The 27,903-nt window shown below is 40.5% G+C and overlaps 1 protein-coding gene across 1 annotated transcript; it reads right to left on the bottom strand.

The window, feature by feature from the left end:
- Window positions 1-407: 407 nt before the first annotated feature.
- Window positions 408-24,837, bottom strand: LOC140238962 (glycosyltransferase 8 domain-containing protein 1-like). The gene is made up of 8 exons (XM_072318857.1): window positions 24,758-24,837; window positions 23,463-23,561; window positions 14,380-14,614; window positions 5,543-5,660; window positions 4,481-4,669; window positions 3,416-3,582; window positions 2,100-2,212; window positions 408-1,151 (listed from the first exon to the last, which is right to left on the bottom strand). The coding sequence occupies exons 1-8, from the start codon at window positions 24,780-24,782 to the stop codon at window positions 973-975; spliced, it is 1,125 nt and encodes a 374-aa protein (XP_072174958.1). The 5' UTR covers window positions 24,783-24,837; the 3' UTR covers window positions 408-972.
- Window positions 24,838-27,903: the final 3,066 nt, after the last annotated feature.

The raw sequence follows: 27,903 nt of genomic DNA, 5'->3' as shown, positions 1-27,903 counted from the left end.
GTCTTTTACTGATGTTGCTGCTTTCATTCAATCCACATTTCTCTTTAGATTTTGGTTTTCTTTAAACCATAAGAGCCAACTCGTACATGGGGTGGACTTGTCCTTCAAATCATATCAAGCATGAAGATGTTGCAAACCAACATGAACATGCTTGCTGAGAGAGTCCTTTAAATATGAATGCCCCCCAAAAGGGTCAAAGGTTATCTCAAGGTACATGTACCTCTACTGATCCCTATGCTAAATACTCCCTGTGACTGTCATGAGGAAAATCCTCATTCGTCTTTGCTCTCTGGACAAGCTCTGCCGCATTATCTGACCTCACAACATAAGTACAGCACACTTTGACCAGTAGTGATGTTATGTACATGTATTCATTTACCCTGGCATGCATGCACCATGAAAGCGTAGCCATATCTTTTGACATCACAATACGACAAACAGCATCAGAAATAAAAAAACATGGCTAGCAAAATATGAGAGAGAGAGAGAAAATACATGTATAAACATGGTCCAACTATCAACAGAGATAATCTCAATATCTGATGAAAGCCATCACAGAAAACAAAAACAGCGGTAAAAAAATATATTCATCATACATTCTCATCAAAGGTGGGAACAGAATAAGAAATGGAGAAGAAATTCTTAGTCTAACTAAAATTGATGCATAATAACGAAAATGGTAGAAGATGATATCTATTGGATCTCAATTATCAGAAAACATGGAAAAGAAGCAAATATGACATGCACCATCTTCTATCAAAATGAAACGAGTATTTATCTTTACTGGAGCAAATTATTAAGACTTCATCTTCATCAAATATGCAGACTTAATTATAAACATTATTCCTAAATTCTGACACATTTAGTGGGAGCTGTGACTCCATACTTCAGGAACACACACAATATACATCGGACGCTGATGCTGTCCTGGCTTTGTCGACAGTTGTACTATTCAAAGCGAAGAAGTTGTGCTCAGACGTTGCCGTACCGCCGTGCGATCTGAAACTCGCCCGTGGGGTCGTGGACGTAGTATTTCTCCCAAACCAGGGTGTGCTGAGAGTTGTGTCCCCACGGCTTGAATCGACCGTTCCAGTGGAGAAGCTTGGCCGCCTTCAGGAATGCCTCAGAATAACGTGCGCCTGTCGTAACACCTACAAAGCCAATGGCAGTGACGTACATGTTAAGACGTTTTCTGAATAATTCCCCTCCAGTGATTGTAAAATCTACCACTAGACTACAAATCAAACAAATTTCTGAAAATATGACTGATTTCAACTGTACAGATCATTGGCTATCTGCACCTCACCACAAAAGTTTCCTCAGTGTCACAAGTGTGACATAGCTCTTGTGGCAGGTTAAATTGTTTCACGGAAGAATTTGTCCGTATTTTGAGGAGAAAAAAAAACTCTTCATGTATTCTGACAGAACAGGAAAGTCAATTTCTTTCTTCATATGAATCTGGGAAAGTCATGATTTGCTAGTTTTTCTTCGCTCACAGATCCACTCTTGCATCGTGATCAGAACATTTTTCCTTTTTTTTTTGGTGACTGCAGGATTCCATGTTTAGACAGTGAGAAGTTCCTTGCGATTTCTGCTTTTGCCCTGAAATTGGCTCTTTTCTGATGTTTTTACTCCGTCAGCATTATCTTACACAAATACCTCCTTGAATTAATCAATGACATTATGTCACAAAAACGAAATTAAATTAATCAATGGCACTGTGTCACAAAAACGAAATTATTCATTTCAATCATGCATTAATTTTGGTGTTATAATTGCAATACATGACTTGTATCAATTGCATAGTTTTGTGTTTTGGATGTTTGTTATATAATAAATCATGAACACAGTTTAACGCGACCTTTAAATTAAAGAAATCACAGTGCATTTCTTTTATGTCACCACTGAAGAAATAAATGATGCAAATTACATTAAAATAAATGATGATTTGAGTGACCAACTGAAATTAACAGCATGCACACACAAAACCAAACTGCTTCTTCACAAAAACAAAGCTGAAGGGTACAATATTCAGGTGTCTTCTTTAGAGAGGACCTGCCAGAATAATCATGAACAGAAAGTAATTTTGGGAGCTCTACCTAGATGCCTGATGTGCCACTCCGGAGGGATAGCGGTGTACTTCTTGTAGAAGACGATGAGCATAGGGGGTCCCGAGTGTCCCCCTCCTCTCTGGTTACCGTAGACATCCTCTCTGTTTGTGAAAAACAGTGATGATGAAAAAATAACAATGACGAGAAAAGTGTACATCTCTTAATCACATGAGAGTCGTTTGGGTTCGAGCCCATGCAAAGCCCAACATGTTTGCCCTTCAGCAAGGCCCTTTGTCCACATTGCTGCTCTCCACCCAGGAGTATGAATGGGAACCCGGTAAAATGAGAATGTTCATGTTGGTTGATCAGCATGTGCGCGCCTGTAAAATGGCTGCAACTGGCTAGAATGCTCCCCAGAGAGTGGAGAGTGAGCACTGTTAGTGCTGGCTGGAAATTATATATCTAGTGACTGGGGTAATAATAGTACGTATGCATCTTGAGCACTTTACAGAGTGGATTTGGTGCAATGTAAAGTCATATAATTATCGTCATGATCATTACATATTGCTTAGCCATGCAAACAAAGAAAAGAAAATTATTAATATTTCAAACTCATGCCCACTCAAAGATGATATTTATGATTCCTGACAAAGATTATCATTGTCATCATTATCACTTCCATTGTAATAATTGACCAACTAATTTGCAACAACAATACCAATATTGATTGCACCCTATAAAGTGCTGGTTCATTCAAGTAAGTCTGAAAGAGCAAATAGTATTGTACATGTACAATCATCATCTCAAGTATCCAAGTTAATAAAATTCATTCATGTCTGCATAATAACCTGACAAGTCTCCATTGAAGGAGATCCTAACAAAGTACGACACAAAAAGAGAGCTGTTAAATACTCTGCCCTACTTTGGCAAAAGGAAGCAAGTGACATACCATCCGAATTTGAGTTATTGATGTTTTCATAATTCACATAATCAGCTCTTCTTCCAGGCCAAACTTCATGCAGAAACACTCATCCTACTAAGAGATATGTTAGATAAGACATCATGATAGTCCATTGACGTCAGTGTAAATGACAGACACATTTTGCTCTTTCACGAGAAATGTCACTTTTGTCACTTGCTTCCTTTTGCCAAAGTAGGGCAGTACTGCTTTTTTTGTATGCTTGCCATGTATTCAAGGACAAGGCAAGCATCACATCCCCGAGAATATGATGAAAATTAACCTGTGGACAAGTCCCGAGTATATTCAGGCAGGTGTCTATGGGAAATGCGTGTTGTAGCAAAATCAGTCCGTCCTCAACGGGTTAATGAGCGTGAGCACTGTGCCCTATATTCTCCAGACTCACTTTGAGTTGACGGTGACCCAGTAGTCAAGACGGGCAGTGACGTTCTGCTTTTTCCACTCTGCCACATCCACAACAAAGACTCCTGTGTTGAAGGAGCACTCCATGGGATTCAGCCCCAGCGCTTTGAGCTTCTCATTCTGGAAGTTCAGGAAGCTGGCATATTTATTCTACAGTGGTCAAAGGGTTAAAGAAAGAGCAAAATATACTGAATGGGCCCTCATCCCAACAATTACTGTAAAACGAGGAATTTTCGCATGCATTTTAATTTGGCGAATACCAAGATTCGCAAAATTGAAATGCATGTGAAATTTCTTGTCTACACTATGTGTATTGAAAGCCAGCGGCAGTTCGCGAAAATTTCATGCCGCAAAAGAGGCCGTCGGCTCCAATTCGCGAAAAATTCATGCCGCGAATATATCATGTTTTTACAGTACACAACTTTCTTTGAACAAGTTTATTTTTATCTCTGAAAGCGAAAAAACAAACCAATGTTGAATTTGGAAATAATTGTTTAAAAGGTGATAGTCATTCGCATACACACATCACATTTTCTTAGAGACTCCCTTTTGGAGTCAGCTTTCTTGTCAAAGCAGTAACACCTAAAGCGATTTGACAGATCACTGATTAGAACATAGACTGTGATTAGATGAAATTGACAATCAATCATATTTCTGTGCAACTCTGAGAGGAAATAATCCCTACAAGAAGTCTCAAGATACTTTAGAAGTGAAGAAAGAAAACCCTTGTGTCTAATCTTTGTCAAAGTGTGAGGTACAATTCAAAGCGTTCTTATTTTCAGATGTCGCATTGATAACCCGTTGAGGACGAGTCCCGGGTATACTTGAGCAAGTGTCTATGAAACATGTGTGTTTTAGCAAAATCAACCTGTCCTCAACAGGTTAAGTCTGACTGGTATAAATGTCAGACTTTGGAAGTGTGATGATAGATACATACATGTGTATCATACATTTGTTCATGCTGTTCTGGCAGGAAGACATCTAATATGATACACTAGAGGCTTTTAAAGTGATACATAGCATTACATTTTGACAGAGTTTTTCTTACAATGATGATTCCGTATCTTGAGGTGACTGCCGAGCAGTCGTCGGAGAAAGCGACCGCGTGCCCCGGCTCCAGCTTGGTGGCGTTGAGCTCGACAATGTCGCCCTGGGTGATGGTGTCGCTGTCGACAAAGATGACACGCCCCTTGAGGTCGGGGAAGATGCGCGGAAAGTACAGGCGGGCGTAGTTGAGCTGTAGTGAGAAACACAACACACACCCCGAAAATGAGACCAAATTCACTTCAGGGAATCACTGAATCTTGCGATCTGCAATAAGTAGTCAAACCCAATACAGGGTAAACTCTTTTTTGCATTGCCATTGGCAAAAATAGGAAATTAAAGAATGAGAGAAAAAAAAAAAGAGAAATGGTATTCCTTGAAGCTGTAAGTGAAGGTGAGCATTTAATCATGAGAATACCAATATATGCTAATGATAATTACTCTAATGAAGGCAAGAAAGATGCAGGGTGATAATCTCTTGCAAGGTTCTGATGATGACGTTCCTGACTTGTGAAGATAATGACGACAATGATGATCATGATTATGGTGATAATGTGATGAGAGAGATGATAATTAGAATAATGATAACAGATGGCGATGGTTGTGATGATGATGATGATGATGACAGTAGAGGTAGTGATGATGATAATGATGCCAGCAGAGATGGAAATGATGAAAATCATGGCAATAGGGATGATTTAAATATTCCTCTTATCGAGTATATCACTTATCTGTGACATTGATATTGACATTATACTGCTATATATCTCTTCCATGTCTATCGTCACTGGAATGACAAGACCTTGTATCTCAAATTTTGGTGAAAATGACTTTAAAAAAAAAATCAATGGTCAGATAATTAGTTAAGTGATTTTCTGTCCAAATCCTAGCTGTCTTACCCTCATAATGTATGAATTCAAAACAATTTTCCAGCTCAAAATGGACAATAAAATTGAATTGAATTTGAGTTGAATTGATGTCTGTGATGGTGATGCCTGAAAAGGCAACCAGCAAAGGAACTGATAACAGTTAACGATGATAAGGAGAAGAATACTTGCGTACTGACCGGGGAACCAAGTTCCATCCGTCTGTCTCTGAAAGTAATCTTGTCCTTCACCCATGACTCGTCAAACACCTTGATAGTGTAGTCCAGATCCTTCAGGCTGGACTGAGTTATCCACTTACTGTTGGGGGGGGGGGGGGGGAGGAGGAGGAGATGAATGAATAGGTAATCATGGAATAAGGCTAACAGGGGGCACTAGCCTATGCACATCTTTGACCCCTTGAGGACGAGTCCCGAATATACTTGGGCAAGTGTCTACGGGAAATGCATGTTGTAGCAAAATCAGTCTGTCCTCATAGTAGAGCAGATAAGCCGAAAAATTGTGCAAAATTTGACTAAAGCATGAAACTTTCACCAGTGTTAGTACATGTTATAAGATTCATTTTAAGATCGGAAGGTAAGTCTGAATTGACCTCTGATGACCTGATATTTTGCGTCATTGATTTATGTTAAATATGGTAATGATGTACTAAAAACTCATTTTTGTTGCAGTGGATTTGTCTTTATGTTCCATAGAACCCTGACAGGTTTCCACCTTTCACCTCTGATGACCTCCAGAGGTCAATGACCTAAAAATTTGATAAAAATTGATATTTTGCATCATTGATTAATGTTAAATATGGTAATGATGTACTAAAAACTCATTTTTGTTACAGTGGAATTGTCTTCATGTTCCATAGATCCTTGACAGGTTTCTGCCTTTGACCTCTAATGACCTCCAGAGGTCAATGACCTCAAATTATCAGAATTTTGATATTTGGTGCAATTTGTTGATGATAAACATAACGATGTCCTAAAAATTCATTTGTGTTAAAACTGAATCGTTTTCCTATTCCTCAGATCAAGGGAAATTATTTACACGTCTCTGCCTTTGACCTCTGAGGACTGTGACAGGTCAATGACCTCAAAATATCAAAATATTGATATTTGATGTATATTCAATGGTTAACTGTATACCTGGTGTGCAATCATGCATTATGCTATTAGCATTTATACTACAAGAAGTGTCTTCTCATTCCACAGAACATTGGTCATTACCCTGTGTATATCCAACTTTGACCTCTAAGGACAATGTGAGGTCAGACTTTTAGAATATCAAAATTTGTGTAGGATTACAATTATTGATGTTTGGCTTCATTGGTTTAATCCGAAATGTTTAATCATGTACAAATCACGCCTTGACGTTATAATCAAAGTATGTATCCACATTCCACAAAGCATTGGTTCATAGTAACTGGTCTCAGGAATGTGAGTGATCAATTATTCAGAAATGAAGCTTACGTGTCTTCAGTGACCAGTGACAGTGACCTCAAATATAATATTTATGTTTGGGTTAGTTATGCAGATTAGCTTGCATGAAATTATGTGCAACATTATCCAATTTGCACTGGACAAAATTTGTACGCTTAAACATGGAAGGTGGGGAGAGGAGTACCATATTTTGGGTTGATGCTTAATAGTTTGTGAACAGGCATATGGCAAAATCCCTTGAACTGGATGAAAGGGTGACAGATGCTAACCAGAAAACAACAGGCCCACCTCATCAGATGTACGTCACAAGTCAAACAACCAGAGTCGTATACAGCCCATGAGTTACGCAGCCCATGAGTCATACATCCTGTGACCTAAACACTAGATGAACAAGGTCAGTGAGCTCGACATCAAATATAATAGGCCCACAAGCTGTGCTGTCCGCGAGCTCGAAACTCGAGGAAAACATGCAAGGCCCACGAGATTAATATATGTATTACATCAGAAGGCTTAATCTATTCAGTTGAGGTCTTTGTGGACCTCCCCCTCCCCCCATGTGTCGGACTCTTATGGGCCTGGTTTGCCTAAGTATCAAGCTCACGGGCAATGCTACCTAGTTTCGAGCTGGCGGGCCTGTGTTGGTCAGTGTCAAGCTCGTGGGCTGTATGGTTCCGGTGAATGACTTATGGTCCTGGAGCATACAGTGACGTCATGGACCATCTGGAAAGCGACATACTGTGAGGCATAACATGCATTCCACATGAAGCAACCCTGTACCTTGCAAGTTGCTATTGTCATCCAATTAAGTTTGGATCATTACGTCAGGCAATTTTGGGCATTTTTTCAATGACCTGTTCAGGAACCTCAATTCCAAATCGGAGTGGAACTACTATTTACTCTAATTGTCTTCTTTATGCTCGATACTCCTTAACACTTGGGCCTGGCCATGTTGTGCCCCCATGCCCAAATATTGGTTGTTTCCACTAATGGCTGCCATCCTGTTTGCATCCAATGTGTGAATCAGGGTATGCTGGCAGCGGGTAATATCACCTGCATGATCCGGTTAAGACTCTCTGCCAGCAAGTGATGATTCAGTGTAACCTGCTGAAATTGGTCTAAATCTATACCCTCGATCTCTTTCAAGACAGGGCAGCATCTGCGTCTTCAGTGAAGCACGCGATTGAGCCTACGTACATTGCACAGATCGGTACACAGATCTCCTCCACGACTAAACTGGATAGACATCCCGAGGTCAGACCAGCGTTCTTATAGGTGCACAGCCACTGTATGCGATCATCAGAGTCTTCCAATGGCAATATCTAAACAGTTTGGGTGAAGGCAAGCTTGTCTCTTGTGATGAGTGCATTGCACATAGAGTACAGGATGCACGAGATGATAAGAAAGCTTCTTCTTGACTTGCGGGATAGGCTACAAGCCTTTCTCAGACAGAGGTTCTGAATTATCGGGTCGTGCTCAGTCTGCACACAGTGAGCTGAACACCATATCAAGTATACGTGTGTAATGATTGTGTGTAATGATATGGGAAAAATGCATGGAAAAAAATCAAAATACATGTATGTTTATGTATTTTACGTGGAATCAGTTTCTGTCTGTTGTCTTGGAAGAAATGCATTAATCTTGCAATGTTGTTGTTTATTATTTTCCCTCACCATCACTGTGTATATATGGGACGTGTTGATCAAAGTTTTTGTGATGTCGGAAAATGTGAGGCTGTATTGCAGGTGGCCTATTGCAGGTGGCCTTCAATTTGTTTCTCACAGTATATTGGCATGTTTAACAGACTGTAACTCACCAAGATGCCTCTTGAAATGTTTTGAAAAACTTCTGCTTGATTTCACATGAGCGGATGATTATCAGTTGTCTTTCTCCTTTTTCATCTTGTGTGAAACAAAGTATTGTTTCTCTTCAAAAGATAGCGTGCCAATTAATCTGCCCTATAAGACATTCAAACCCACCTCCAGCCTAGACATCAGTAGGCGTTGTGGTGTCGAGCAGGATCTGAACATCTCTCATGAAGCGAAACTTCTCTTTTCTTTTCTTTTCTTTTCCCCACCAACAATGTGAAACAAAGATATCCGTAGGCGTTGTGGTATGTAGTCGTGGTAGAGCGAGACTTCTCTTCTCTTTTCTTTTCTTTTCCCCACTAACACACAAGTTTAGCAGGAAACATAGAAGCATTCGCACATACTGTTTACATTTTCCATGACATGCTTTTAACATTGGAATTTTCATGTACAAATTTTGCCTGGAAAAGAATTACCATGAACTTTTTAACACAATACATGTTCAAAAGAAGCCATTTGGTTCATATTTAATTTACTCAACAGAGTGATTTATAGGGGCCTATACTGTCCACGTACTCGAACAGTTTTCGCTAAAGATACAAGTATGTTCACAAGACTGCAAACAGTAGAATGATTTTCCCCTTACATATCAGACTACTACATCTCTTGAAATGTCTTCAAACGTAAATTAAAGTCATTCCTCTTAAATGATTACTCTAGGTCGACGAATGAGGTCCTCGTCTGCATGTCATTGTCGATCTTGTCAGTGTGACTGGGCCGTCAGTTGAGCGGTCTGCCGTCACGCTGTCAGTATTCTCTTCGTCACCATCACTCTCCACTTTGTATCATTCTGACAGGGCGCTTCAACATCTCTGATGACACCAGTTGACTATTTGGAGTTTGTAATTGCACTCCAAATTGGCGTAAACTAAAGTTTTGTGTTATCGTGACTCATAGTTGTTCCTACTGTCCTGCTGCTCGCCGGTTCAATCATGACAGTCAGATCCTCATCACATTCACAGCGTAGGTCTATGGTGCATTCAGCGTCGTTAAAGATTAGTTGGTTGACTTGGGGGGGGGGGGGGCATGATATACAGTATTCATCGCATAATCGGGATAGGTTGGGAGTAGCAAACACGGCCCCTTTAAGCGAGGTGCCCGATTTCGCGATGAGCACTCACCATACACTAATGGCATACGACATGTACATGTAGTGCACACACACACACACACACACACACACACACACACATACGCATGCATACTGACGTACTGTACATGTACATGAATACACAACCACGCTACCCCTCGGGGCGACCCTCTAGCTCTCCCTGCATTCTCGCAGTGTTGTAGAGTAATCGCAACTGGTTCTCCTTCTGTCACCTCTCTTCGAACACAAAATATGTGGATGAAAAGCTAGCACTTTCTTAAACATTCGTAAAATTCTTGGACACGTAGGGCGTTCTGTATAAATACATATCCACGACCATGGGAAATGATTACCCAGAACTGATGTGGGAACGTCAATAAAAGTCCTTCAATCATTCAATCATCACGGCTTGATTGTTTACTTGCCGCGATCACTGCACTGTACATTGTACATGTGTTGTCAATATGTAGCGATCTAGCTCGCCATTTATATACACATGTACAGAAAAGCGAAGGCGGGCAGCGAGCTGAAATGTACGTGTACTGGATGGACGGAAGTCAAAACACACCAGTCCGAAGCTTGCTTTGTAAGTTTGATGTAAACAACAACTGATACGGAATCTTTGAAATATTGTTGTGGTATTTTGGTAGATTTTTTGTGTAAAATATCAACAAAATCAAAGATCGCTTGAAGAAAAATTGTCCCGTTTATCAGAGGTCCCCGCCCGATTATCCAGTGAAAATAACGTGCATTGGAAATGTTTCTGGGAAGCGTATGTCGTTTAAGCGAGGTTCCCGATTATCAGATGCCCGATTATGCGATGAATACTGTACCAAGAAAGGGGAACTCCTGACTTTATCTCTGTAGTCTCCAACTATTCTCAAAGTTCCTCAAAATTCCAAAATACTCTGCAGCCTTTGCTTCACTACATAGTGTGAAGCCGCTCCCACTGTGCTTGCCACTCTAACTGATTTCTTGGCTGAGACATGCTTTTTTATAACTATAATTTACTAACAAACTTCCTTTCCCTAAAGCATTTCATTGGCTCAATCTTATATTGGGGTGTGGCGTTCACTAGAAATTAATTCCTTACTGGTCAAATGTTCAATTTGCTCCTCCTATTCGTTTCTGTGAAAACTCAATTTTCTATGATTCATCTCAATTTCTGATTAACTCGCCCACTCTCTTTTAGTTTCTTCATTCATTTGTTCTTTGTAACCACTGGTAAAGACTTTATTGTTTCTTGGATATCAAAATGATAAACCAAATGAATATTAGTGTCCTTAGGCTATGGCAACCAATGTCATCGTTGTTCTGGGTCATTACCCCTGAATTTGTCTTTGGAGTTTCTGTTTGACCCACTCCACTAAACAACAAATGCTAAAATAGAGGGATAAATTCTGGCAGGAGGGCCACCTTCCAGCTCAGAGGGTCATTTATGTTTGGGGATCAGAGGGCAAAAACACGTCATCACGCCATTCCCCGTAATTTGGCGCGGGGCTTTGGGGATGGAGAGTGCTGACCACTAGCGGGGAAAGTAGCCAACATCAAACTCATAAATTCCTATGACCATAGACTTTTCTTGGAAGAGGTGGTTTTGACCACAAAAAAAAAAAAGAGAAAGGAAATAGCTGGAAGGAAGATAAACGGTTTCGTAAACTCCAAGAAGGGGAAAAGACTGAGCATATATTGACCTCACAGGGTGTCTAGGAAAACGTCTGCAGTGTTCTGTTTTCTTTTACTCTCTATCCTATTCTATTCTATTCTATTTTATTCTTTATTATGAACATGTGCTAGTAGCCATCTGGGCTACAATTGTGTTTGTTTTGTACATCCTCTAAAGTTCACCAGAGGTCAAAGGTCCTATCTGTGCTCTTTGGAATGTGAAGACAATTTCTTGTTAAACAGGTATGCTTGTTTTGTACATCTTAACCATGTTTATCATTAACTAATGACACTACAGATCAATATTATGATATTTTGAGGTCATTGACATCTAAAAGGTCACCAGAGGTCAGAGTTAGAAACCTGTCTTTGCTCTTTGGAATATAAAGACAGTTTCATTGCAAAACAGATATGCTTGTTTTGCACATCTTTACCATGTTTATCATTAACTAATAACATCACAGATCAATATTATGGTATTTTGAGGTCATTGACCTCTAAAGGTCATCAGAGGTCAAAGGTAGAAACCTGTCAATGCCCTGTGGAATCAGAAGATTTGTAGTACAAATGCATATTTAGTGCAGCGTATAGATCTAAGCCTATCATTCACAAATGCCTCCAAACATCAATATTCTGATATTTAAAGTTCATTGACCTCTGGAGGCCATCAGAGGTCAAATCAGACTTACCTCCCGATCTTAAAATGAATCTTAAACACTAGAAAAAGAAACTTCTAAACTGAAATTCAGAAATCTGCATACATATTGCCTTCAACTCTTTACTGATAACTGAGAAAGTAAATATCGTTCTAAATGCCTCCTGGAGGACCTTGATTCAGGGCTTGTTTGATGTTCTAAAGAGAATACATTTTCTTTTAATTAAAGCCAACTAGAAAAAGAAACTTGTAAACTGAAATTCAGAAATCTGCATACACATTGCCTTCAACTCTTTACTGATAACTGAGAAAGTAAATATCGTTCTAAATGCCTCCTGGAGGACCTTGATTCAGGGCTTGTTTGATGTTCTAAAGAGAATACATTTTCTTTAAATTAAAGCCAAAACATAGTTCTGGTACGCCTGCAAAAGTTGTCAAATTTCGCTCCCAAATGTGAACGTATGCCTAAGAAATGTGCGGAATAACGCTGTAATAACAAGATATTCGATGGGTAACGATGAAAATGCGAAATATTAACCGAAAAGGTTCAGTCTCAGAACTTACCCAAACGGGGTCAGGCTAAACTCGGACTCGGGGACAACTCGGCCTCGCTTTGACAGCAGGCTGAGTTGTCTTGGTTGTCCCTCTGGATTATACAGTGTTGTACTATGGGATCGGCCTGTATAGCGCTTCGCGTTCTGGCTACTCGCAGTAATGGTCTGAGTTGATACAACGCGCGCATCAAAAAAACCTCTTTGGCGCGCATGCAAAATTAGTGTGCACCTATCAAGCACCTCTAAAAACAATCAAAGACGCTTGATAAACAACAACAACTTCAAAGACAGCGCGTCTCAGCAACTCACGTGATGTGCGTAATTACGCTTGAGGACCGCGCGGCGTCCATTTGTTTTGTACAGGATTAGCACGCACTTTCCTGTCTGTTCAATTAATATACAGTAGAATATGGCGATCATGAACTGCGTGTAAATTGTCTGAAATAGGGTCGAGTTATCCCTGAGACCGAGTTAGTCTGGATCCTTCTGGAAAAAAGTCGGTTTTCCGACTTTTATTTTTTGTCTCAAAATACTCCAAAACGACTCATCATCCCGGCAAATCGCGTCAGCCAGGTAAGTTTCTTTGTAGACTCTTTTGATATATTGCAAGCAAATATGAAATGGTGCCAGACGGGTTCTCAAACCCTTACCAACACTATGTTTTCACTTTAAAAAGCATTGCTCTCCTATCTTCTTTATATTGCTTCACTACTGTAATATCACACATTGTTGTAGAATTCCTCTCTAAAGAGAGCAGTACATAGAAATTAGGCATAAATGAAAAAGTTCATAAATTTGGAACAAATTGTCTGATTTTTCCCAAACTTTCACCAAACGATTCTGATATCCTTTTGCATCTGCTGCTTCCACATACACATTTGGGGAAACTCCCCCTTTAACAAAATCCAGCTATCACATTGACATCAAATTTGCAAACTACCAGTATAAAGCATCTGATCATCTTTCAGCTTGGAATGGCTGGGTGTGGAAGAACAGTCAATTCCATTAGCACTTCAGTGTTAATGGACAAGTTCACCCTCATATACATGAGAGTGCAGCAATATCAATAAAACGCGTCAGTGAAAGTTTGAGGAAAAATGGATGATATGTTCAAGAGTTATGAATTGTTGAAGTTTCAGTGCTGCCATCGTTGGATAAGAAGACTATTACATATTGTGATCTCACATCTGTAGAACAATATAGAAAAAATACAAAGAAAATTCAACATGCTCTTACTTTTCTTGCATAATAAAAGAACACTTGACCTGTCTCTTTTAGAAAGCATGGGGAATAATATTACTCTTAACATACATCAACTGGTGACAAGTCAAGGGAATGTGTACTTAACCCCCCCCCCAAAAAAAATGAAATTATATGAAATTCTCTTTATATTTTCCTTATCATTCTACGCACGTGACATCACAAGCTGTAGTATTTTCTCATCCAGAAGTAATTGTGCAGAAACTTTAACCATTTCAAACTGTTGAACAGATTGTCTGATTTCTCAAACTTTCACTGATGTGTTCTATGAATACTGCTGCTCTCACTCAATATACATGTATATGACGGTGAACTGGTCCTTTAACCCTAACCAGGCCAGACTTTTGGGGGCTAAGAGCTTCAAAAAAGTATGAGAGATTGGTCAAGACATAGTACTGTAAGATCGAAATGACAATAAGAGATTGCTCATGGGAATACAGTTATGAGAAATGCACAGAATTTCTGGTCTTTTTCACGCTGTGCCCTGCTCAGAGAGTCACCTTAAATGGTCCAGGGAGTCCTTGTCCACGACCAGGTAGAACTTGATTTTGGCCCGAGAGTTGAGGTATATGCTGTTCATGGCCGCCACCATCCCGCCCAGCGTCGAACCATCTGAGCACAGGAGGACGTTGACCGTGCCGTCCTGTCCCGAGCCTTTGGTCACATTCTTACTGGGGAGCCCCTGTGGACTGTCACGGTATGCACTGTTTGCTGGAACTCCGCCTATGTGTATGTCTAGTAGTTTGGGTGGAAAAAAAAAAGAGGAAAGCGAATAAGTTGTTTCAATTATTACCTTCTGACTCTTACTTATTGTATGTATTAAGACCATTTCATAATGCATGATTGTAAGTACTTGGCAATCTTTACCATTAAACAGGGCTGCACACTTTGCAATTTTTTGTACTGGTCCGACCTGTTTGTTGCACTGGTAGCATGGGCGTAAATCCCGGGGGGGATGGGGGGGATATATCCCCCCCTGAAATGGAGGAGGGGGGGATGGCCTGTACAATCATCCCCCCCTGAATTTTGGGGAAAAAATGGAGGAAGCAGAAATGTGATTGTATCAATTTTGGCATACTGCATGACGTTTGTACGCCGGCCTTCAGACAGGTAACAGAGCTGAACAGTATACTATCTTGTAGGAAAATGTATACATAAGTTTCTCAAGCGCTCGCTCGCTTCGCTCGCTCGCGAAGAAAGTAACGTCGACATACACTGTAAGGTATGGCTCAGACGTTGACAACGTCAAATAGTATAGGCCTATAATGTAAACATGTTATGACGCGAGTAACTGGGGACCATCTGCAAGATATGTAGGAAAACAAACAAACAAACAAACAATAACAAAAACTATATCGCCATAATTGAACCCCCTCCATTTCCTGAATCATTCCTGAGAAACGACAGTGACTGGTGACTCAGTCAGGATACATCTATGAGCATACCCAGGGAAGATCAGGGGCGTCGAATCTATCTCGGGGGGGGGGGGGGGGGGGGGGGCAAAGGGGCATTTGCCCCGCCCCTACGGAAGTGTTTAGGCAGACAAATCATTTATCCCCCAAGCAATTCCCGAGATGAGGACAAATCTCAAACTTTCTTAATGGAAAATTGTCCAAATATCGCCAGAACTATGCACCAGATCGTTGTATTACAATCATAAACATGCAAAAGCTCCGCTATACAGGATCCCTTTCGATAGACTTTGTACACTTTTGAGATTGACGTATATTTCCCTAATTTATCAAAGAGTGTGCAGCAGATCTTTCACTTAACAAAAGCACCCTCATATGCAGAGGCGTCGATGGGGGGGGGGGGGATGGTTCCCCCGTAAAAGTGGGACAAACAAAAGCGAAAATATAGCTACAAACGGCAGTGTTTGGAGTGTAAAATGTCAAAATTTTAAAGCTCGCTCGCTCCGCTCGCTCGCATTTAATCGCTATGCCATTCTCCTGATGCTGCTGCCTGTGAATGGCAGCAGTTGTGCCCGGTGCGCCCCGATCCCTTAATTTCCAAAGCGAAAAATACAACTACAAACTACAAACGGCAGTTTTTGGACTGTAAAATGTCAAAATTTTGAAGCTCGCTCGCTTTTAATCATTATGCCATTCTCCTGATGTTGCAGTTAGTAATTGCCAGCAGTTTTTGCCCGATGCGCCCCCCCCTTAATTTCCAAAGCGAAAAGTATAGCTACAAACGGCAGTTTGGGGACTGTAAAATGTCAAAATTTTAAAGCTCGCTCCCTTCGCTCGCTCGCATTTAATCATTATGCCATTCTCCTGATGTTGCTGCTATAGTCCATGGGCCAGGCCAGATATTGGTACCATCTGAGGTGGCAAAACCTTTTTGGTGTCATTCTGTTTGTCGGGCATATGCTTATCAAGCTATGATAACATTTCCAAATGAGTAGCTTAGTCCTAATAAATGAATTTTTAACCCGTTTGGTTTCGCTGTTATATCCCTTTACTTTTGAATCGAAACTAACCGCTATAGAAAGAAGAGCACTCTCTTCTGTATGTCCACAGGTGTTCTGTTGTAAACGCGGTGCGCTTAGTCTTTATTCAAGGCAGCGAAGGAAATATCCAAGGGTTATGATGTCCACAGCGCTTAGTCTTTATTCAAGAAAGCGAAGGGAATATCCAAACCTAATGATACAGTGTATATCTCCTTATCTAAAAAGCAAAAAAAAAAAAAAAAAAAAAAAAACAATTCCTAGTGGATTTTGCCGTATTTTTCAATTATTCATCATTTTCCGGTGAAAACGCTACGGTGAAAACGCTAATGCCACGCCACTGTCGCTTTATTTCCATCCAACAATGAAAGATATTTGGCATTGGTCGGGTTGATGGCTGAAATCTATTACTAAACTACTACTCTGGAAATGCTATTATAGTAAAATAATATTCCTTAGATATATGCCATTTCAAAATGCACAGCTAGAACTTGCCACCTCAGGTGGTACCAGTAACCCATTTTTCGGGTCTTGGCCCATGGATATTGTGTGACAATTGTTTCCGTGTCTGTGTCTGTGTGTGTGTGTGTGTGTGTGTGTGTGTGTGTGTTTGTGTTTGTCTCATTAACAACAATATCAGTTCTGGTAAACACTGCAAAAAAAACACAAAACAAAACAAAACAAAACAATGTACCGTTATCATATCTAAAGTTACTAATAAAAGGAATTATCTATACTGCTTTTATACTACCCTCTCAACAAATACATCAGTTTTAAACAAAAATTACTCTGCTCATTTACAACAGTATTTATCATTACGTATTGTAGTGTACCGGTTCATTGTTTGATGGAAATAAAGCTACATTGGCGTGGCATTAGTATTTTCACCTCAGCGTTTTCACCGGAAAATGATGAATAATAAAAAATATCCACGAGGAATTGCTTTTTTTTTTTTTTTTTTAGATAAAGGGATATACACTGTATCATAGGCTTTGGATATTTCCTTCGCCGTCTTGAATAAAGACTAAACGCACCGCGTTTACAACAGAACACCTGTGGACATACCATGAGCTCCATGGACATACAGAAGACCGTGCTCTTGTTTCTATAGCGGTTAGCCTCGATTCAGAAGTACAGGGATATAAAAACGAGACCAAATTGGTTAAAAATTCATTTATTAGGACTAAGCTACTCATTTGGAAATGCTATCATAGCTTGATAAGCATATCTATGCCCAACAAACAAAATGACACCAAAAAGGTATTGCCACCCGAGATGGTACCAATAACCAATTTTTCGCCTCTTGGCCCAGGGACTACTAGTAATTGCCAGGAGTTTTCGCCCGGTGCACCTCCTTAATTTCCAAAGCGAAAAAATACCAGCCACAAACGACAGTTTGGGGGACTGTAAAATGTCAAAATTTTCAAGCTCGCTCGCTTCGCTCGCTCGCATTTAATCATTATGCCATTCTCCTGATGTTGCTGCTATTAATTGCCAGTAGTTTTCGCCCGGTGCGCCCCCCTTAATTTCCAAAGCGAAAAAATACAGCCACAAAGGACAGTTTTTGGGACTGTAAAATATCAAAATTTTCAAGCTCACTCGCTTCGCTCGCTCGCATTTAATCGTTATGCCATTCTCCTGATGTTACTGCCAGTAACTGCCGGCAGTTGCGCCCGGTGTGTCCCCCCCCTCCTTGATTTCCAAAGCGAAAAAATACAGCCACAAATGACAGTTTGGGGACTGTAAAATGTCAAAATTTTCAAACTCGCTCGCTTTCATTTAATCGTTATGCCATCCTCCTGATGTTGCATGCTGCCAGTAATTGCCAGCAGTTGTGCCCGGTGCGCCCCCCCCCTTTAATTTCCAAAGCGAAAAATATAGCTACAAACGACAGTTTTGGGACTGTAAAATGTCAAAATTTTCAAGCTCACTCGCTTCGCCCGCTCGTATTCAATCGTTATGCCATTCCCCTGATGTTGCTGCCAGTAACTGCCAGTAGCTGCACCCGGTGCACCCCCCTTAATTTCCAAAGTGAAAAAATACAGCCAAAAGCGGCAGTTTTGGGACTGTAAAATGTCAAAATTTTCAAGCTCGCTCGCTTAACTCGCTCGCATTTAATTGTTATGCCATTCTCCTGATGTTGCTGCCAGTAATTGCCAGCAGTTGCATCCGGTGCGCCCCCCTTAATTTCCAAAGCAAAAAAATACAGCCACAAACGGCAGTTTTTGGACTGTAAAATGTCAAAATTTTCAAGCTCGCTCGCTTCGCTCGCTCGCATTTAATCGCTATACCATTCTCCTGATGTTGCTGCCAGTGATTGACAACAGTTGCGCCCGGTGCGGCCCCCTTGATTTCTAAAACAAAGAAGTATAGCTACAAACGGCAGTTTTTAGCATGTAAAAGCATTATGTCAAAATTTTCAAGTTCACTCGCTTCGCCCGCTCGTATTCAATCGTTATGCCATTCCCCTGATGTTGCTGCCAGTAACTGCCAGTAGTTGCACCCGGTGCACCCCCCTTAATTTCCAAAGCGAAAAAATACAGCCAAAAGCGGCAGTTTTGGGACTGTAAAATGTCAAAATTTTCAAGCTCGCTCGCTTCACTCGCTCGCATTTAATTGTTATGCCATTCTCCTGATGTTGCTGCCAGTAATTGCCAGCAGCTGCACCCGGTGCGCCCCCCTTAATTTCCAAAGCAAAAAAATACAGCCACAAACGGCAGTTTTTGGACTGTAAAATGTCAAAATTTTCAAGCTCGCTCGCTTCGCTCGCTCGCATTTAATCGCTATACCATTCTCCTGATGTTGCTGCCAGTGATTGACAACAGTTGCGCCCGGTGCGGCCCCCCTTGATTTCTAAAGCAAAGAAGTATAGCTACAAACGGCAGTTTTTAGCATGTAAAAGCATTATGTCAAAATTTTCAAGTTCACTCGCTTCGCCCGCTCGTATTCAATCGTTATGCCATTCCCCTGATGTTGCTGCCAGTAACTGCCAGTAGTTGCACCCGGTGCACCCCCCTTAATTTCCAAAGCGAAAAAATACAGCCAAAAGCGGCAGTTTTGGGACTGTCAAATGTCAAAATTTTCAAGCTCGCTCGCTTCACTCGCTCGCATTTAATTGTTATGACATTCTCCTGATGTTGCTGCCAGTAATTGCCAGCAGTTGCACCCGGTGCGCCCCCCTTAATTTCCAAAGCAAAAAAATACAGCCACAAACGGCAGTTTTTGGACTGTAAAATGTCAAAATTTTCAAGCTCGCTCGCTTCGCTCGCTCGCATTTAATCGCTATACCATTCTCCTGATGTTGCTGCCAGTGATTGACAACAGTTGCGCCCGGTGCGGCCCCCTTGATTTCTAAAGCAAAGAAGTATAGCTACAAACGGCAGTTTTTAGCATGTAAAAGCATTATGTCAAAATTTTCAAGTTCACTCGCTTCGCCCGCTCGTATTCAATCGTTATGCCATTCCCCTGATGTTGCTGCCAGTAACTGCCAGTAGTTGCACCCGGTGCACCCCCCTTAATTTCCAAAGCGAAAAAATACAGCCAAAAGCGGCAGTTTTGGGACTGTAAAATGTCAAAATTTTCAAGCTCGCTCGCTTCACTCGCTCGCATTTAATTGTTATGCCATTCTCCTGATGTTGCTGCCAGTAATTGCCAGCAGCTGCACCCGGTGCGCCCCCCTTAATTTCCAAAGCAAAAAAATACAGCCACAAACGGCAGTTTTTGGACTGTAAAATGTCAAAATTTTCAAGCTCGCTCGCATTTAATCGCTATACCATTCTCCTGATGTTGCTGCCAGTGATTGACAACAGTTGCGCCCGGTGAGGCCCCCCTTGATTTCTAAAGCAAAGAAGTATAGCTACAAACGGCAGTTTTTAGCATGTAAAAGCATTATGTCAAAATTTTCAAGTTCACTCGCTTCGCCCGCTCGTATTCAATCGTTATGCCATTCCCCTGATGTTGCTGCCAGTAACTGCCAGTAGTTGCACCCGGTGCACCCCCCTTAATTTCCAAAGCGAAAAAATACAGCCAAAAGCGGCAGTTTTGGGACTGTAAAATGTCAAAATTTTCAAGCTCGCTCGCTTCACTCGCTCGCATTTAATTGTTATGACATTCTCCTGATGTTGCTGCCAGTAATTGCCAGCAGTTGCACCCGGTGCGCCCCCCCTTAATTTCCAATTATAAAGCAAAAAAATACAGCCACAAACGGCAGTTTTTGGACTGTAAAATGTCAAAATTTTCAAGCTCGCTCGCTTCGCTCGCTCGCATTTAATCGCTATACCATTCTCCTGATGTTGCTGCCAGTGATTGACAACAGTTGCGCCCGGTGAGGCCCCCCTTGATTTCTAAAGCAAAGAAGTATAGCTACAAACGGCAGTTTTTAGCATGTAAAAGCATTATGTCAAAATTTTCAAGTTCACTCGCTTCGCCCGCTCGTATTCAATCGTTATGCCATTCCCCTGATGTTGCTGCCAGTAACTGCCAGTAGTTGCACCCGGTGCACCCCCCTTAATTTCCAAAGCGAAAAAATACAGCCAAAAGCGGCAGTTTTGGGACTGTAAAATGTCAAAATTTTCAAGCTCGCTCGCTTCACTCGCTCGCATTTAATTGTTATGACATTCTCCTGATGTTGCTGCCAGTAATTGCCAGCAGTTGCACCCGGTGCGCCCCCCCTTAATTTCCAATTATAAAGCAAAAAAATACAGCCACAAACGGCAGTTTTTGGACTGTAAAATGTCAAAATTTTCAAGCTCGCTCGCTTCGCTCGCTCGCATTTAATCGCTATACCATTCTCCTGATGTTGCTGCCAGTGATTGACAACAGTTGCGCCCGGTGCGGCCCCCCTTGATTTCTAAAGCAAAGAAGTATAGCTACAAACGGCAGTTTTTAGCATGTAAAAGCATTATGTCAAAATTTTCAAGTTCACTCGCTTCGCCCGCTCGTATTCAATCGTTATGCCATTCCCCTGATGTTGCTGCCAGTAACTGCCAGTAGTTGCACCCGGTGCACCCCCCTTAATTTCCAAAGCGAAAAAATACAGCCAAAAGCGGCAGTTTTGGGACTGTCAAATGTCAAAATTTTCAAGCTCGCTCGCTTCACTCGCTCGCATTTAATTGTTATGCCATTCTCCTGATGTTGCTGCCAGTAATTGCCAGCAGTTGCACCCGGTGCGCCCCCCTTAATTTCCAAAGCAAAAAAAATACAGCCACAAACGGCAGTTTTTGGACTGTAAAATGTCAAAATTTTCAAGCTCGCTCGCTTCGCTCGCTCGCATTTAATCGCTATGCCATTCTCCTGATGATGCTGCCAGTGATTGACAGCAGTTGCGCACGGTGTGACCCCCTTAATTTCCAAAGCGAAGAATATAGCTACAAACGGCAGTTTTTGGACTGTAAAATGTCAAAATTCTCAATGTAAAAAGATTTCACCGTGGGAGGGAGAAACCCCCCTACCATACCCTCCCCCCCCCCCTCGCTTGCTTCGCTCCCTCACGATCTCATAACCGCTCCCCCAAGATCAAATCCTGTCTACGCCGGTGATAGGCCCCATTATTTAGTAGGCCTTCGCAGTGATGTCCCACAGGCGGAGCAAGAGCTGAAATACCACAATTTAGACATTATTGTGAATATTTCATTTTCTATTGGTTTTTTAAAGAAAAAACAAACAAAAATTTCACCAAAAGTGTGCACCAGATCGCTGAATTTCAGGTCTGAAAATGCAAAATCTTCCTCGTGTGGGAGAGGGACACCCCCCCCCCCCCCATGCACACCCTCCCCCCGTTAACCCGGTCGCTCCGCTCTCTCTCACAGATATTTCAAAAACAAAAAATGTCTTCATACTTTTAAGGTCTGATTTTCCGCCGCAAGTCATCTGACAAGCAAAAAAAAAAGCAACAACAAGGACAAAAAGTCTTCATATTTTTGCTGCCACTTTCCTCCCACTTTATATTTCATGCAAAAGAGTGGGACATCCGATCCCTGTAAAGTCTGCGTGTGGGGGGGGGGGGAGGGGGGGAGAGAAGCTTCTCCCCCCCCCCCCCCCCCCCCAAGGCTGCGCCGGTCCGGTTATGGGCTTGTAAGCGTGGTGATGGTGACCATCCCCCCCACTCCTCAGTACGGATTTACGCCGTTGACTGGTAGGTACCTAGTTTTTCTATTTTTTACTGGTCCATTCCTGAAAAAGTTACTGGTCAAACAGTGAATTTCACTGGTCAGGGACCGTCGAACCAGTGCCAGTGTGCAGCGTTGCATTAAAGAATTGTTACTGATGACCGAACTCCCAACCTTTCTGTTTGAATAACACTGATTATTTGATCAAAAAGTAGGAAAGAGCGAGCAGCTCCCACGTGTAAGAGTGTGTTGTAAAATTATCAAGAAAAACAGGAAGTTCATATTGAAACAAGAGCTGGGAAAAGTCAAAAATTCAAAGTTTTCCCTATGAAATCACAATGGTTGGGAGGTCTGTGGTGATCAGGGAGCTTGTCTAAGGCTTGCCTTGCATGGCAACTACCACTTCATACATACTAGAGTCCACTGAATTCACTGCTTTCAGGAGGAAGCTCCTTATATTAGGTCCTCTGGTCAAGAAGAAAAAAAAAGTATCTAAATGCATAAGTCAAAATTTTCATTTTTACTTCTATTTTACAAGCATGCCAATTACATCAGAAAAATATTACAGTCAAATGTATTCATTTAGATGTCTTTCAGCAGTATCAATCATTGTGAAGAATAATACACCTTGATTTACTACACACCTGCACTGGACTACACCCCTGCAAAGTGATCTTTGTAATTTCTCTGAGAAAATGATATCATTTGTCACTCCATTATTTGAGCTAACAGTTCTCTCTTGCATTTGTTTCACTGTTCACAACGTATTGATATGTAACATAGATATTTAACAGATTCTGGCAAATTACTCACAAATACTCTCGGGGTCAAAATTTGTGGCTGATATTTTGCCATGGTTACAACAGATAATATCCCTGAGCTTTTCCTTCACTTACCCTTGGCATTACAAATATTTAGCTGGTGAACAGATAATGAAAGAGATTTTGTTCTCTTCGTTTTGCTCTGGTTAAACTTTGTGAAGTGTGGTCATTTTCTCCAGAAAAGAAAAATGAGTAAATATAAAAACCTTTGATTGCAGCTGGTGGATCTATCTCCTCTTCATCTGCCTGTGGTGTGTGGAAGTAGAGGATGTACAGTACCAGGGCCACAAGGCAAACAGTAACAACTGAAAGACAAACATACAAGAAAGTCAATTGTTAGCGATATCAAAGTTTATTGAGTGCTTTTGGGTGTCTAGCTAAAAAATTACCGGTCAAACTGCTAAAATTATTTGCAGTCCGCATCCAGTGAAATTTATGCAACACTTCGTTTCTAGCAATTTACATTTTTGCACACTTCCTGTAACGACATTTTTTTTTGTTTTTTGGTCAAGTTCTTTTTTTGTAACATTACTAACCAAAACTTTAAGTTGCTATGGCAACTCTAATATTTGTTGCATTGTATTCAGTCATTTCTATACCATATGTGCAAAGGATGACCATGTTTTTAATTGACTTGAAATAAATAAGATGGTGATTTAGTAGCAAGTACAGTTTGCTTGAATGTAACGTTACTAACTGTAAAATTGCCCATTTTTGTTTCACATATACAACATAGACCAGAGACTGGGTCTTTACTGTTAATTAACCCCGGCGCAGGGCGCTGTAACAGAGACACGTACGTGTTGGGGTTGCAGCTGCAGTTAACTGTTAATCATCTTTTTTGTTATCTCGCTGTAGATGGGCGATGGCAACAGTGAGTTTGCCACTGTCACCACTTTCATAATATATAATGTGCAAAAAGAATCTAGAGATTGATGCTATGATGACAGGTAAATTAAAGTAGTTATTTTATCCTACAAAATGAAGTGTGATTTTGTATGTTACAAAACTTTGAAGTCAAAACATAGCGTAAGGGGGTACTAGTACTACTACTGACGATACAACATTTGCTCCTGTGATATTGCTCTGGTCTTTACTTTCTACAAGAACTTGCAGTTAGTATCTAGGGATGTATGTGATAATTTTTCTTTTTTTTTTCTTAGGTCTAGTTTGATGTGAGTATTTAGGATGAGGTTAGGATTGTATGTTCGTGGATGGAATCTATTTTGACTTAAGTTAAGCATGCAGATATTTAAAAGAATCTAGGAGCTATTGTTGCAAGAGCCATTGCATGGAACCACTACTTCTCAATGAAGCGTCACTGTACATCTAGCCCAAGCCCAATGGCCAAGGCTCCAAGTGCAAGCAACCCACTTTGACTTGAATGAATTAGATCTAACAGTTATAGATCTAGATCTAACGTTAAGATTCAATTTTATAGAGAGGCAAGAGTAGGCCTAGCCCCCAAGAAGTAAACACAGGATAGAATATGACGACTTACATGTTGTCACGTGAACGCGTGCCATGTCATCAGGTTACTGTTCTGCTCTCACTTCTCGCTTTACAATCCTTGGATTTCTTCCTTTGCTAAAATAGGTTGATCTATACTAACGAGGGTAAATTCAATGCGACTTCTGGACTGGGGGTCCCTTCCTTCCTACACCACAGAAATAACAACGTATGGGACTACGGATGTAAAACTGATGCATCAGCAATCACTTGCTCTGCCACAAATTACCGGAATCATAGCTCGAAAGTGCTGTAATATTCTGGAGTTACTTCTGCAAACTTAGAAATAATCGTGACAGGTACAAGGGTCGAGATATAACTCTATACAGGTTTCTCGTTGAGTGCTGGTCCGACCACGTCAGCTCAGTCTTCGTACAGATCGAGGTGCCTACGTCTCGCCTCGTTGTTGCTGTTGTTGTATCGTTGTTTGTTATGTTACTGGTGAACGAAATTGCGGTACACTGTGTGTACGGCCGCAGACGATGATAAACACACTGCCGCTGGTCAACAACATACTACGTGGCATTTCAACTGACAAAAATGACAGGCTGCAAGCTGAGTTATTACAAATAAATGCCCATTATGATTTAATCAGGTTGATAAACTGAAGTAGGCCTGCACACCAACTACTGGTAACTAACTACCTAACTACCTAACTAACTACCTAACTAAAACTAACTAACTAACTAACTAACTAACTAACTAACTAACTAACTAACTAACTAACTAACTAACTAACTAACTAACTACCTAACTAACTACCTAACTAAAACTAACTAACTAACTAACTAACTAACTAACTAACTAACTAACTAACTAACTAACTATGTAACTAACCTAACTAACTAACTAACTAACTAACTAATTAACTATCTATCAAATCGATGTACGGAATTGGTATAGTTCAAGGCTTATCATTAAACATGAGCAAAGCAAATGGGAGTGCAGGCATTATTTCCAAATCAAGACGTTAATTTTCCGTCTAGAGACTAGCCCGTTCCACTTTAGGTTGATCAGGGTATAAACTCATGAACAAAACAATGGTGGAAGTCAGTGATTTCAAAATGAGTAAAAAGGAAATAAATTACAGAAAACTAAGAATCAGTATTAAAGTCTTCTATTTATTTTTCATTATAGAATGACATATCAACCACAGCCTGCATAAATTAATGTTCATTAGACTAAGAGATGACGTCATCAGAGCGAAATGTGGGTATGCTTTGCAAGAATAGAAAATTACTCTTTAATTAGGCCTATTATGTCAATAATCCAGCGACCATGTTATAGCCCCTCCCCTTTACAAAGTCATCATACCGGTATCCTGGCCTCCCGTCATACAACAAATTAATTTGAATTTTCATTTTGAATTCATGTCGAGAAAGGAACGTGAGTAAAAAGAAATTACGAAACTTTATGAAACTTACAAGCAAACAAGAGACAAGTAAGGATCATTACCATCGATATCGAAACCTTGATATGCACGGTTTTTTGTATTATTTTAGAGAATATTCTATTCTTCATCAACGAAAACAAATTGTTCAAAACAAATATACCATGCATATTTTTACATAAATTCCGTAATCATTACACTCTGATGAATCATTCCATAATACATTAGTGTGTAACCGTGTCTCAGCATTATCACAGACCATTACATACCGCATTATTACTTTTTTACTTATACTGATTAACTGACTAACAATTGCTTTTAATGCAATTTAAAATGTATACAGCAGACTCTAAACTTAGTATAAGTGTCTGTGAGCATCGCGGCATGTCTTTTATCACAATGCGATATATAGGGAGGTTTAAGTTACATTATTGATGTTTTTGTTTTTGTTTGTTTTTGATTATTTTGTTTTGTTTTGTTGTTGCTGTTTTTTGTTTTGTTTTGTTGTTGTTTTTTGTTTTGTTTTGTTTTTTTACTCACAAATTTTCAAGTGTTTTGCTACATGTCTAAATGGTTTGTACATGTTTTCCTTGTTTCTAACCTTCATTTCACCTTTGATTCACATAATTTCCGCTGCAACATACAACATACAACTATAAAACTAGCACGTTAAGGAAGTCATTTTCTTTAATTTTCCTACACACCCTGTCTAGCGGCTTCCGGTCACTTTGGCCTTCCTCATAATCTAACAACCCGGGGAGTAACAGCTCTTCCATGGAACAGGCGGTTCATGTAATCAAAGGTTGCGTTGCGTAAGACACATTGTAAAAAGTTGCAGTTTCCGTTGAGCTGGGGCTTCCGGTTTCCAACGTTTTCGATGATTTTTTTTATAGATAATTTCAAAACTCTCACAAAATATGAAAGAGCATATAAATTCTGAGAGGAACTCAGATTTTATTTGATGAAAATTGGGTTTAAAATGGCTGAGATATCCAAAGTAAAGCAATCCCAATGAAAGGTGGGTCACACCTTGTAAGGATAGCTTTGTTTTACTCTGTTGTCGGATATCTATAGCCATTTCCAAACGGATTTTCATCAAATAAACTTTGAATTCCTCTTAGATATTGCATGCTCTCTAACCTTTCATGAAGTGGTTTCTAAGTACAGCAAAAAGCTAAAAGCTGAATCCTCACCTCAGCCAATGCTATATCATTCTTTTAAATGGGGATACTAGACATGCTAGACAAACTCGCTTAAAGCCGATTATAGCTCGCCTGTGGAATCTTCTTGATTAGTTTATATGCAGTAATTGTGCTTGTATACGAACTATGACCATGACCTGCGCAAATTTACTAACGAGGTCAGGTCTTCGGTGACAGCAACATTTCACGAAGCATGGACGGGACCGTGGACGAGGCACTGTCCCTTATACAGAGGAATGATATAGTTCTGGTTGAGATGGGGATTCAGCTTTTGACTTTTTTTAAAGAGATAATTACAAAACAACTTATGGAATATTAAAGAGCATCTAAAATTCTAAGAGAATTGAAAGTTTATTTGATGACAATGGGTTTTGAAATGGTTGAGATATCCAAACCGAGACGATCCTAAAAGATGGTACCCACGTTTAATCAGATTCGCTTCGTTTTACTTTGTTCTTGGATATCTCAGCCATTTCAAGACCAATTTTCATCAAATAACCTCTGAAAGCGGTTTCTCGTTATCTCCCAATAAAGGTTAAAAACAGA

The sequence above is a fragment of the Diadema setosum genome, chromosome 15, assembly GCF_964275005.1.
Source record: "Diadema setosum chromosome 15, eeDiaSeto1, whole genome shotgun sequence".
Taxonomy (NCBI): Eukaryota; Metazoa; Echinodermata; class Echinoidea; order Diadematoida; family Diadematidae; genus Diadema; species Diadema setosum.
This window is presented reverse-complemented; position numbering and strand designations above follow the sequence as displayed.